Source organism: Hippoglossus hippoglossus, chromosome 15, assembly GCF_009819705.1.
Source record: "Hippoglossus hippoglossus isolate fHipHip1 chromosome 15, fHipHip1.pri, whole genome shotgun sequence".
NCBI lineage: Eukaryota > Metazoa > Chordata > Actinopteri > Pleuronectiformes > Pleuronectidae > Hippoglossus > Hippoglossus hippoglossus.
The window spans coordinates 19,834,989-19,848,042 of NC_047165.1; the positions used below are offsets into that span (position 1 = coordinate 19,834,989).

General features: G+C 41.7%; 1 protein-coding gene across 2 annotated transcripts in view; it reads right to left on the reverse strand.

Annotated features, from left to right (window-relative positions):
* Window positions 1–2,847: 2,847 nt before the first annotated feature.
* The window catches only part of LOC117775422 (kinase non-catalytic C-lobe domain-containing protein 1), a 37,705-nt gene continuing 27,498 nt past the window's right edge, over window positions 2,848–13,054 (reverse strand). The window contains exons 22-31 of one of the 2 annotated variants that reach the window (XM_034608539.1): window positions 11,087–11,197; window positions 10,392–10,539; window positions 9,977–10,132; window positions 9,577–9,783; window positions 9,357–9,439; window positions 8,121–8,274; window positions 6,436–6,558; window positions 6,080–6,139; window positions 5,507–5,664; window positions 2,848–3,968 (exon numbers count right to left, since the gene is read on the reverse strand). In XM_034608539.1, the coding sequence (XP_034464430.1) occupies window positions 3,740–3,968; window positions 5,507–5,664; window positions 6,080–6,139; window positions 6,436–6,558; window positions 8,121–8,274; window positions 9,357–9,439; window positions 9,577–9,783; window positions 9,977–10,132; window positions 10,392–10,539; window positions 11,087–11,197 (1,429 nt within the window). In that variant the 3' untranslated portion in view covers window positions 2,848–3,739. Of the gene's footprint in view, window positions 3,969–5,506; window positions 5,665–6,065; window positions 6,140–6,435; window positions 6,559–8,120; window positions 8,275–9,356; window positions 9,440–9,576; window positions 9,784–9,976; window positions 10,133–10,391; window positions 10,540–11,086; window positions 11,198–13,054 lie in introns of those variants that run through there. The other variant, XM_034608540.1, reaches the window with a different exon arrangement.

Below are 13,054 nucleotides of genomic sequence, written 5' to 3' on the forward strand. Positions count from 1 at the left end.
TGGGTGGGGAGGGGGGGGGGACAGTGGGTACTTTCGTATTGACATGTCTCTGATACCCCGGTGCGCGCTGGCGCCGGCTACTCGAGAGCCAGCATTTGGCACAGGCGCTTCAAACATTCCAGATCAAAGGTATTACAGTAGCAACACAATTACAGCTGATTGTCTGCCCGCTCAAATGTAAATATGCTAAAACAAGCTGCGAGGAAGCTGGGGGAAAACCCTGGGAGCGCAAACAGGCCCTCAGAACAGACTCAGGCAATGGCGGCTCCACATACCAGCAGAGATGACATCAGAGATCATATTTATAATTATCCTACGGGTTTCATAAACTGGCGTGATAGACGTGTAAACAACAAGTCGATTATAGACAATTAAAGAGAAGACAAATGGAGAGAAGACTGTAACAAATCAAACGTATCAAGCGTAAAAACGCAGGCTTTGTTCCATTTACGAAGCGATACTAACTCTCCCTGCGGTGCAGCCTAACGAATTTGGCACAGAAATATAACAGAATTTGAAATCCAATCTTCTCCTGTACACGCAAACAGTTGTACACGATGACTGTCAGTTTCATATCGTGCAACAACTAAACCGAGAGATCACTTTCCATGAGACCGCGCCTAACCTGTGCGCCCCTCCCCTGAGCTCTCGGCATGCAGCAGCTCGGGGACAATGCCGCTAAACTGATCGTTTAGTTATATGACAATGCAGATAAGAGGCCGGGCCTACTTGTCTCCTTTATCGGTGATCTGTCGCTGTGAAGGCAGCAGCCCCATCAGCCCTTCGGGGCTCTTTATCTGGGAAGCTTTGAAGATGCGCCCTGATCCCGTTAGATAACAATAAAAAGCGCCCGGGACGTCGCCTTCACACTGCGCCGATTTCCTCAGCTCTGCCCGGGCTCTGCCTGTGTGTCTGTCCCGCAGGAGAGGCCGCAGTCACTGTATTCTAATGTTGTACTGGGACACTGAAGCATAATAACAATGGTTTTACTTCATGACTCTTTCTATATCTCTGAGAGGTGTTTATGAACTCTGATGCGACACATCTGTTTGGAGCCCAGCTCTGAAACAAGGTTAAATACAATGGGGTTTAGGCTCCTTATCTGTGATCATATAAAGTCTATTTGGATTGATTTCATTTGAGTATTTAAACTGTTTGTCTGTTTGTTGAACAGCCTTGATTGAACCCAGACACACATGATGTCACCAGGTATGACAAATACAAATGTCAGTGAAAAAATACATTTAGAAATATCCTTTATATAAAGTATTTGGCATATATTCAATAACAGCCGACCTAACATAACAAAAACAACAATACTTTATATAAAGGATAACAACGCTTTATGGTGATGTTCAGTCACCTTCATTAACTGTGTGAGTTCTGCAGTTTGTTACCACTCTAATACTTTTCTACATAATTGGTTTAAAAAATGTTGATGTTGAAGTTATGGTTATTATTTGAACACATGCAGCAGTGGCACCCATCGGACCCCAAAACAACAACACACAAGAGCTAGATGTGCCTGGGTGAAGTAATGACCTGTCCTTGTGACAGGTTTAAAATACGATGTGGCCTTAATGCGATCACATGATATTCATGAGGAAGAAATACCAGGGAGAAGTATGATGTCATTACCATTCGGAGTGAATCCCTATAGGAGGAGAGAAACCCAATCTTCAGCTCTCCCACCACGACCCACATTCCCTGACAGATCTAACGGGGCTGTAACCTGCCATGCAGCCATTCCATCACGGATATTATCTGACAATAACACGCTCTGGCAAGAGGGAGCTTATAAAATCGCATTTATTTGGCTAAATTAAGCGAATCTTCATAGCACGTCACATTCCATCTCCACGGTGTGTTTCAGGGCAGAGAACCATGGAGGAGAGGGAGCGGGCAGGAAAATAGAAAAATAGACACAGGCAGAAAATCGTTCATCAAGTAACATTTTGCACACTGACATCTCATTATGTCCTTTCAGTCTGTCGGTAATGGAAAGGTATTGTCATGACAGCAGGCTCGTCTAGTTCTCAGCTTTCACGACACACTACTGTTAATAAATTGAAATTGTTTCACATTGTGCTGTTCAAATTGAATTAATATTAGATATTAATTACCAGTCTAGTCACATGAATCTCATTTGGTAAACAAACAGATCTACCTGTTGTAGATTAGACAAAATCAATTATCCGTAAATTAAAAGATTGTGTATTCATTTGGTCTTGTTTCCTGCACGTCAAATACAATTCAGCAGATTTATGTGTTTGTTGGTCAAGGCTGGATTTACCTGCCAGGGGATCCGAGGCAAAAAGGACTCGCTGGGCCCCAATTCTTCCTATTTTTTGTAGATTGTGTTTAGTATGTCCTTTCCTGGTTCATGTGTGGTGAGTTAAATGAATATAATCTAATTCAGGAATACGCACTTTGCCTTGCCTTTTTTTTGCTGAGGATGATATCCAGTGTGAACTTGAATCAGTGACACAAAACCAATAAGGTGTTTGCTGTGATCTCCTGCAAGTTGAGCCAGCTGATTCCAGTAAAAGACGATCAACAGCAGCAGGACTTGAATCTCCTCTATGCTTTCCAGAAATGAAGATGTCTGCTCAGCGTATCTACTATATATAGTCTTAGCATTGTTGTATATTCTATATACCGCCACCTTTTGGTCTGGAGGAAACTGTATGTTGTATAGTCGCACACAAAAATGACGTATGATAACTGCGGGGCGCGCTTTCACACATCAGAGGACTAATTTGGCTAATCTTCTGGGGTCTTTAGACCGCGGTGGAAACACAGATAACAATGAGCTGAAGAGACATTTTGTGTGCAGCAAAGTGCAAAATCACATATGAATGCTCTCCTGATACAGACTGAACCTGTGTCTCATCCCTCTCTATAGCCTTACTCAAGGCCTACTTTAAAATCAGTACAACACACTCTCTCTGACATTCATCACAATCCAACACAGTGCAGGGAGAAGCTGTAAAAGCTCACAAAAAGGCCTCCAAAAAAAATTAATGAATAAGGAAATAAAAAATACAGGACCATAACAGTCTCAGCAGCTCAGACAGGCATGGTTTTCCACTTGGCCTCGAGAGGTTCATGGAAATGTATTCAATAGTTGTTGAGATATTTCAGTGTGGAACAAATATGGTGGGCTGAGTGACTAGCAGACTGGCACTGCCATTCCCCGTGTGGCTAAAAAAAAGAAGGCTTCAAACTTTGGGGCCTCATCATATCAGCTGATGTTGTAGTTTAATAGTGCATATTCCTAAAAAAAGTTTTAAGGGATCATACTAATGTTGGTGATCCAGCCTTGATGTTGGACGTGTATTTTGCATTGCTGCTGCCATGTTCACTCTGCGTATGATTATGTGTGGGACTTAAAATCTAAAATACAAGATCAGTTCACAAATAAAGATACAAAAAAACTTCATTATACATTATGAACAGAGGAAGAAGGATTTCAGATTACAAACGTCACCCATGACTTTTGTCTTTTTGGCAGAGAAATACTGAGATGTGTGACCAACAAGCAGAATGTGTGTGATGTAGAGTTTGCCAGGGGGTGTCCAGGCTAAAAGGCTGTGGTGTCGGGACGACAGAGGCATCTGAGGGTCATGGGACATGGGGCCATGGGACATGGGGCCTCAGTCTGGGCTTGGACATGCGGTGTCGGCCTGTTGGTGGTGACTCGCTCTCTCAGGACTAACGCGTGTGACCGGGCCAGGACTCACTGGAAGGTGGCCTTGACCCGCTTCAGCGTGTCCTGGATTCTCCGTGTCTGTCGCTCGCTGGACTGCTGGATGTTGGGATCGTTGTCGGCGGCCAAGAGGCGGATGTCAGAGGTGGCGAGCCGGGCGATGCAGTGCTGAAGGTAGGCCTGCAGCTCCGGGTCCGGGCTGTAGGGGTACACCGCCTCCTGGAAGGCGTGGACCTGACTCACAACCTTTGCTATGCTCCTGGGAATATAAATGGATGGACGAGAGGATGAAGCAACATACGACAGAGTGAAAACATGAAAATAATAAACAATAATGTCCCGGTGCATATTCATCATTAACAACATCATCAGCTTCTGTCTGTGACCTGATTTGCAGAGAGTGGGATAACCCGGGGTCCACACTAAACAGCTGTGGATCTGCCTTTCCCCGCTAGAGCTCCTGACCTCAGCATCTGGCAACACCCAGTCTCATCTCAGCTTCTGGGCCAAAACCTCTTTTCCAATTGAACCCCATCCCACGGGTGCCATCTGGTGCAACACTGGCACCCCTACCAACAACCCAAATTCAGCAGCTGTGCCATTACCATCCAGCCGCCACTTGCTGCGACCTCAGCATCTGGTCAGCCATATTGGAGTGAAGAAGAAGGACACAGGAAAACACGTCCTCGCAGCGAGTTGGCCAACTTTTTCATAGATGCACATGTATGTGTGGAGAGAGTTCATTCTTAGTTAATGGTTCTGACTGTTCATATTTACTATCACAAGGATAGTTATCAGATTAATTGAAGAAAGCTGTGTTTTATATTTACATGCTTATAAGAATTTATAAGTCTATTGACATTTTTTTGCTGAAAACCAAACCAGTGAAGACAAAGCTCTTTCCTACATCTAACAACATGGCTGACTAATTTTTTTATTGGTGTGTCTCAATTCAGGGTTTCTCTCCTTCAGAAGCTGCATTTGAAGACTGAATGTGTCGGACCAGTGTGACTAGGCTGCTCCATTTCCATGGCTCCATCGAATGCAGCCAACGAATAGATCCTTTCCTTCCTGAGCATTGAGGGCTCCAACATGTGGATCCTTCTCAGACCAAACCTAACCCTATCCCACGATTCAATGCACTTCGGTGTCAAACGGTTTTTCAAGGAAATAATGTCGGTGGCAAACGATAAGACCAAAATGTTCGATGCTTGTAAATATAAATATCAAGCTTCAACTCACTGTGTAGCTCACCGTACAAATTAGAACAAAACAAGGGGCATTCAAACTTTCTCGTCATGTCCATCTGCAGCTCTGTTGCTAAGCAACAAGGGCAGGACAAGCTGCCCCTTCCCAGGAATGACTCAACTTTCATTGGCCACATAGACCACATCCTCCTGAATTGGCAAACAGCTTACATATTCAAAAATAGACTTATCCTATTATTATATTATAATTAATATAACTGGAATTGTGGACCAAAAAAATCTGCCAGTTTAGTGATAAATATAAAAAATGGCCAATTTTGTAAATCAGCAATTAGCGGTCTGTATCTGGAAGTATTGAACCATTTCAGTGGGAACACAAGTAATGTTAACTAAATACAGTTAATTGAAATGTTGCTACAAGGCAAAGTAAGCCAACTGGAAATAACATAATTGATAGATGTTTACAATAGTCAGTGACAGCAACCAGGGGTTAAGAAACAAAAGCAGAAATGGAACAGATTCCGACTTGGCCCCATCGTGTCAACAGCACCTCATCACAGATCTAAAAAGGATCTGGATCTCTCCTCACCTGAGCTTGGTCCACTTGTAGGCTCCAGTAGTGAGTGTGAAGGCTCCAATCTCCAGCTGCTGGACGTGCATGGCCAGGATATGTGCCGGCGGCAGGGTGGGCCTCGTCCTCAGGTGTTCCCCACCCATCAGACACAGGTCGTCACTCTTCAGAAACACCTGAGGAGAGGGAGCATTTAATCTGCATGCTACATGAAGTAGTTTTTAATGGAACAGAAAAAAAGAAAGAAAACTTCCAATTAGGCCAAAAGTGTTTGATGCTGTATAACAATGTCCATTACGATGGAATATGAATGAGAGGATCTGTGAGGATTTTCAACACATTTAACCTCTTTACATTTCAAAATCAACGGAGCATATTTGTTTTTATGACACAGGAAGAGGAAATCTGCTGCATTGTGTCTCACTTTCAGAAGGACAACCAGCTGCTGGTTCTCAGCACACAGGCAAGTTGCTCGGAGTTGTTTTGCTATTGGTTTGTTTGCCCTGCAGCCCAGTTTCACAATATGTGACCAGCCTTCGGTTACAAACACCGTGAGTGTGCACTTGCACAAACACACCTACTCACACACACCTGCACAGCTCGCAGCTCCTCCAGTATCTCAAACACCTTGGACGACAGATGCTTCCAAGCCTGTTGGCAACAGATGAGGAAGTTGTTTTTAGTAGTTCCAAAATGAAGATGAATTAAACCGCAGCAACACCACTGTTGCATTGTGAGCTTTTTTAATTACTCCCATTCAGTGCCCCCATTCCTCCTCTCTTTATTCATCCTATTCAAATGCATTAATGCTGATTCCTCATTTGCGAAACCAATTAAACACCAGTTCAGTTCCATCGCAGCTGAAGAAAACATTTCACTCAAGGGCATCTGACTTAATACACAAACTCAGAATCCGTTTTGGGGTCATTTATGAGACGCAGCCTTACTGGTAATTGCCCGACAATCACGTTCTCCAGACCTCCGAGGATCTGCATGGCTGTGGCGAAGTTCCTCGATTCGTAGCAGTGTTTTCCGATCCACAGATACTTGGTCACCAAAGCAACTTGTGTCTGTGAAAGAAGAGAACAACGGAGGAAAGATGCTAAACAAGGCAAAATGAAAAGTGTCAAAGTGGCTCTTTCACTTTTATGCTTTTTCTTGGGACTAGGGACGGTTGCATAATGAAGTAAGTCCACAGGAAAAGTAGTTACAGTTGATGTTAATAGTGCATTGTGGAGTGTTTTGCTTTACTGCTACTGCAGATTATTTTTCCATTTAAATTAGAAAAGGCTAAATTATATGAAGGAGAAGTTGAGCTTCAATTCTGGTGCAAATGCGTGAACAGGTTAAAAAGGCTGGAAAGATTTTTAGGTTCTACTTTCATGTGTAAGCAATGAAAGAAGTTTAATCGAGGTTTGCAGAATGAAAGATGACTGAAACGCCTTTAGAAGAGAAAGAGGTGAAAGGTCAGGTCAAATGTAAATAAAAGTTTAATTGAAGCTTAACAAAAATTTGAGCTGAAGCAGCAGAAACTGCTCAAGTGCACTCTAAAGAGCTGCAGCGTCAGTTAGAGAATGTGAGCAGTCACATCAGTGTGACAAATGACACAAATGTCAATGAAGCGAACTGAACATTTTGAAGATTGAATGGATCGTCTACATGAAAGTATGAAGAAGTAGCTAAAGGACAAAAACACGACGAACAATGATACTAATAATTAGGAGCATATTATAATTATTGAGACTGATAAAGGTTACATTTTGTTTTTCAATTAGGACATTTATGATAAATAGAACCAATTATTGCAATGACAGTACTATGTCAGCAGGTGGCAGCAAAGCACTGTACTGGTTTCCGAGCGGCGGGGGGAAAAGTCTGCAAGTTTTAGCACAACAAATCTTAAATATAACATAATAAGTCACCTGAAAAGTCATCATTGCAACAAAGCCTTATGGAAATGGCATTTGAAACCTGCTAGAAGTTTACTATAGACAGCGATCGACAAATCACAGACTTTATAGCCCTTGTTGACCAGTCTTTTTCCGTGGTGGAAGACAAAGTGCTTAGCCAGCTAATGATGCGTTTGGGAACACATTATACTCTCCCAAGCTGCCGGTACTTTTCAGACGTGTCTGTACCTGCCCTGTGTTAGAAATCTTCACAGATCCACACGAACCTTAGGCCCTGAGACCTGTGTGGGTTAGATCCACGTTTTATACACTCAATCGTGTTCAGGGCAGTTCCCTAGTTTAACATTATGTGTGATAATGGTCATATCAATCAATCAAATTTTATTTGTATAACCCATATTCACAAATCACATCAATCACACGTCTCATAGGGCTTAACAAGGTGCAACATCCCCTGTCCTTGGCTTGGCTTAGTAAACAGTTCTGTTGAAAAATGTTGTTCATCCCAACTAATAACTTATATTCATTGAAATTCTGAAACGACAGCTTATGAAGCCACTGAATGAGAAACAGTTTCAGGTATCAAACCCATTCAGTACATTAACAGAGAAGAATCAGGAAACACATGGGGAAATCTGTGATCTGTGTCCGATGAGATCACAAAGCTCAGACTGTGACAACAGCCATGTTTTTCTCCTGACTCCTGTTATGTCTCCTCTCACCTTGGTGGAGTCACAGATGACGATTTCAGAGGAGATCCAGTTCGTGACACTTTCAGCATAAGTGAGCAGCTGCTGCAGGTGACTGTCTGACGGTGTCCCCTCACATACATGAGGACTGCTGCCCTCTGCTGGCGGGATGTGCTGTGACACATTCCTAATGGTCAGAAAAAAGCGTTGCAGGGAAATTGGTACATAAACAACAATAAATTGATTATTGTCAGAAAATGTTAAACTCATTAATGTATTAATTTATCAAGAAACATGCCAAATGTCCACGTGCTGCAGATTCTGAATTCACTGACAGGTCTCACTGTGTCTCTTTATCATCCATTGTGAGGATCCACAAGCCTCAGTTCTAGGTCCATTACTGTTTAATCTATACATCCATAATGATTTATTTTATTTAGGCTCACACATGCTTATGTAAAGTGCATTAAGATGAATTTGTATGAAATCAGAAGTATAAATGCATTTTAATTTATTGATTGATTATAGGATTGGGCAACTAGAGTTAACAATGATTCTGTGTTGCAGTATGAGACTAGAGCTGCAAATTATAGATTATGTGCACCCAATACACAGGGGCCTGTGTGTGGTAGAATGAATGGTGCTGTTGTTGTTGATACTGAGCAGATTATCCTGGTAACAGCAAAGAAAACTAAACCAAAACTGTAAACAGAACACTGTTTCCATCAATACACAGATGTTTGGTTTGTGAATCGCACAAATATGCTACAGTCAATCAGGCCAAACCCAGGCTATGGAAGTGTATTTGGTCATTGTGTCGTTATTTGCTGTCTTGTTGATGCTGCTTCACGTATATACATCTGTATATTATGTATAATCAGACATACTGTTCAGAAGTAGAGTACAACAACGCAATATACTGTTAAAAGTGGACTGTATCGTTTAAAGCAGAGAAGTTTAAGTAATATATTTTATACAGGTCTTTTCTTTTCTTTTCTTTCATACAGGTCATGAGGGGCTGTTGACTGTAACATGATTGTTCTAAAGAGCAGAATTGCTGCGGCCCTCAGCAGATCTTAACTGAACTCCTGTGGGAGATTCTGGATCAACATATCAGACAGTGTTTTCTACCACAAGCATCAGAACACCACAGACTTGTGATCTCTGGTGAAGAGCGCTGTTGTGGAGGTGGTCCATGTGGTTACGGAGCATCTTAATGTTATGTTTTCCCTTTAATTCATCATCAAGATGTATCGATATTACACTCACTTGTTTGGGATCAACACGTTGTCTGTGATTCCTTGCACTCTCGAGTTGAGAAAGTGAACTGGATGACATCCTTGGAAAATATCCTGCATTTAAAAAAGAGTTCAACCTCAAGTTGACTAATCAGAACATCACTATGCATTTATAGAGAAATGTCTCCCTCTAGTGGTTTAAAGAGACAACAGCATGAACACTGAATGCATGGAGGATGAGTACTGTGTACCTGCTGCAGGAGGGTGAGCTGCTGGGCTATGTGCTGTGCACTGTAATCGTTCTGGCTGAACGGGAGTCGCTCCTCACTGTGCAGACAGACGTTGGACGGACTGTCCACCAGGGCGCCGTAGCAAGGCATAGGCAAACCTGCAGCAATGGAGAAGGCCTTATCTTTAGGCATGGATGCAGAGGGCTCCACCACTCTTGAGATCCTCCACTGAAAAGTTCAGAAAGAGACTTTGAAATTTGGGGAGGCATTTTTCGGAATTATGTAGATGTTTATGTCTCAGAAATATTTTTGGTTCCCAGAAGGTAAGTAAAAGCGATGTGCTGACTAACGTGAGATCATTAACTTGCCGTGCAGACTTGAACTTGAACCAAACAAAAGCGAATCAATAATCGGTAGTGACCTTTCTGCCGAGATCCTCAGTAGATGAATGTAAGCAAACAGAGTCATCGTCCTCCTCAATGCTGATGAGACTTCCTCTTCCATGGCTCCTACTTGTACTTGGTGGAGTGTGGAGAGCCGCAAGAAGGTCCTGCCCCCGGCTGTCAACAGGAATTACCTGTGGAAACATACAATAAACACAACACAGAATATAAACAGTTACTAAAGAGACAAAAGAAACATGACAAAAACAAATAAACCGCCACCAAAACATGCTGATGTGGTCAATACAGACTTCATCTAGAGTTAGATACAAATTGTCATCGACATGTGTTGGTATTTTCTGTCATCTAACAAGACACTTAAATGACTTGAGTTGAATTTGTTATATTATATTATAATATAATTAATATTATGGTCGGCCGGAGGTTATGTACCTCAGTATGAAGGAATGTTTCTAATGTATCCACCAGGCTGGACTTTGGTGTGAAGTCCACCTGTTGACAGTCTGTTATCCAGAACTGGAGCAGGTCCAAACTGCGATGGAAGATCTTGTCACTCTCTGCTGACATGTCTGGAGCTTCTCTGGAATAAAAATCAAATATGATCATCATACAATTAGCAGAAAGGGTTTCATGTACTGAGGGCTTTAAAGCTTCTCATGGGTTTCATGGCAAACTGGACCCTACTCTACTGCACTATGTTGTTTGTGGATGTAATAATATTCTGTACCTTGCAGCACAGCAGAATTTATGTAACAACTACATGAATGGTTCAAAAAGAGTTGCAACAGAGAGAAACTAAAACATGTGTATATTTGACAGAGACCTGTGAAGAGGCCAAAATCCACCATGAACTGATCCTATTATTGCGTGTTAGCTGATACCCTGTATCTTTCTTACCTCTGTGCCACAGAGCTCCATTGTTGTCCCAAATTTTTTTTAAACACACAAAGCCACACTGTACTATATCACCCTGCCGCTGTAAATACTCACAAGAGTAAATGTCCACGAGCAAATATAGTCCCCCAAGACGCAAATTAGATTGGAGACGGGTTTTTTGCATACTGTAGCCTACTCCACTGCACAATGCTGTTTGTCTATGTATCGATGAGATAGCAGATATACTGTACCTTGCAGCACTGATGAATTTATCCATTATGAACTGCAGCAACTGCTCAGGCGTGCAGAAGAAACGATAGGTATAAAGGAACTGCTGGATGTAGCCCTCCACAGCGGCGTTTCTGTGATGGGAATAATAATTTAATAAACTTTATTGTATAAAAGTACACAATAGTAGTATAACTGTAGAAAAAGAACATGTGGAAACACGTGATCATCTTTTCTAACCAGTTCCTAATCCTGGTTAACCAAGTTGTCCGCAGCATCATTTTTCCACTCCTCCCTTCAAGCACTCTCAGACAATGTGGGAGATGTAGTCCCTCCATATGATCTTTGTTTCACCCGGGCTCTGCCTCCAACTTCTCTGTGCCCACAACATTTTAAGAAAAAAGCTCTTCCAGCCCTAGATCACTTTAAATGCCTCTTTCTCAGAAACGTTCTCAAAAATCAAAGCATTGTTGGCGGTGGCTCTCATGTGAGCTGGCAGACAAATCGCAATTCATCAAAATCCTCCATGTTGAAGGGTGTAAATTTGGTTTCTGACGTGTTGATGGGTGAGTGTTAATGTGCATTAATGTTAATGCACTAACCCAATGACAATCTATAGGCCTATGTGATATGGCCATAAAGTATTGTTGTAATAGAAACATTTGTAATGCTTATTATGATATTAGTCTCCATCATTTATTTCGTTGTGCCACAAATGACACTCTTGTTATTTGGACAGTGGTTTGCCAGGTGCAGGCAGGAGGTTTTCATGAAGGCAACACAAACACACATGAGAGTGAACATGGTAGCGTTTCTAAAAAAGGAGAAGGACTCTGACCAGCCAAGACAAAATGAGGTACCTTGTACCTAAAGGTAAGTTTACTTCTGTCATAAGGTTTAGGGATGAAAAGTCTGATACAGACCAGAAAACTGTGCAGTTTACAAGGCAGAATAAATAATAAAATATGTATTGTTATCTGAAATAATCTCATCTGGATTTTAGACTGATCCTAACACAGAGTTTCTTCCACCTTGATAGATGAGGATTAAATTACACCCTTGTCTATGTTTAGTTCTTTATATATCTGTTTGTGTAGTTTGACTAAGATGTCAATAAACTGTCTAAGCTGTTTAATAAGCCACCATTTGAGGACATGAACTGAAAACAAGTCTTATCAATGTCTTAAGTGAAAAAAGGCTTTGGCTGGAGGCAATGGAAACTCAGGATAAAATGCCTGGATTATGACCTTGTTTTTCTTCATGTTTATGCTGTTTCCCAAAGCAACACACAAAGCACATTCTATAACGTTAAAGTTCAGAACAGCCGTGACATTGTTTACATATCAGATTTAAATTGAGACAATTTGTAATGTCACCGATGTTGAAACAGAATTTTAAAAAACAGTGGCACGAGAGAGCAACATAAATATCAACGAATCCTTTGAAAAGACCAAAACCAGCGTATACTGATTATTATATATTACCAGTTTCTTTCTTCCTCTGAGCCACAGAGCTCCACTCACTATTTTGAATCAATCCCACAAACTGTACTACATCATCCTGCGGCTGTAAATACTCACATATGAGTATTAATCTGCAGGGAAACATCGTCCCCCAAACAAACAAATGCAGTGCAATACAATACAAAGTCTGTTTTTGACCTGCAGGTGGCACTATACCATCATCAGTAGGAGTCATCCTCTGGGGACATGAATGTACAAAATGTCACGACATGCCACTGTTATGATATTTTAGTCTGAGCTATACTGCTAGCATGTTGTTAAAGCATCCCAGCAATACTATAAACTAGGACTTTCATGACACCAGCTGTAAAGAAAGTCTTGGAAAAAACGTGTCTGTTGTATAAACAGTAACATGAAGGATCTTCAGTGTCTCGGTGAAGTCCTGGGATTTTCTGACCTGTGAGATCCCTTTGTTGGACACATGAAATGCAGCAGGGAAGGTAAATAATTGAGCACAGAACGTGGATC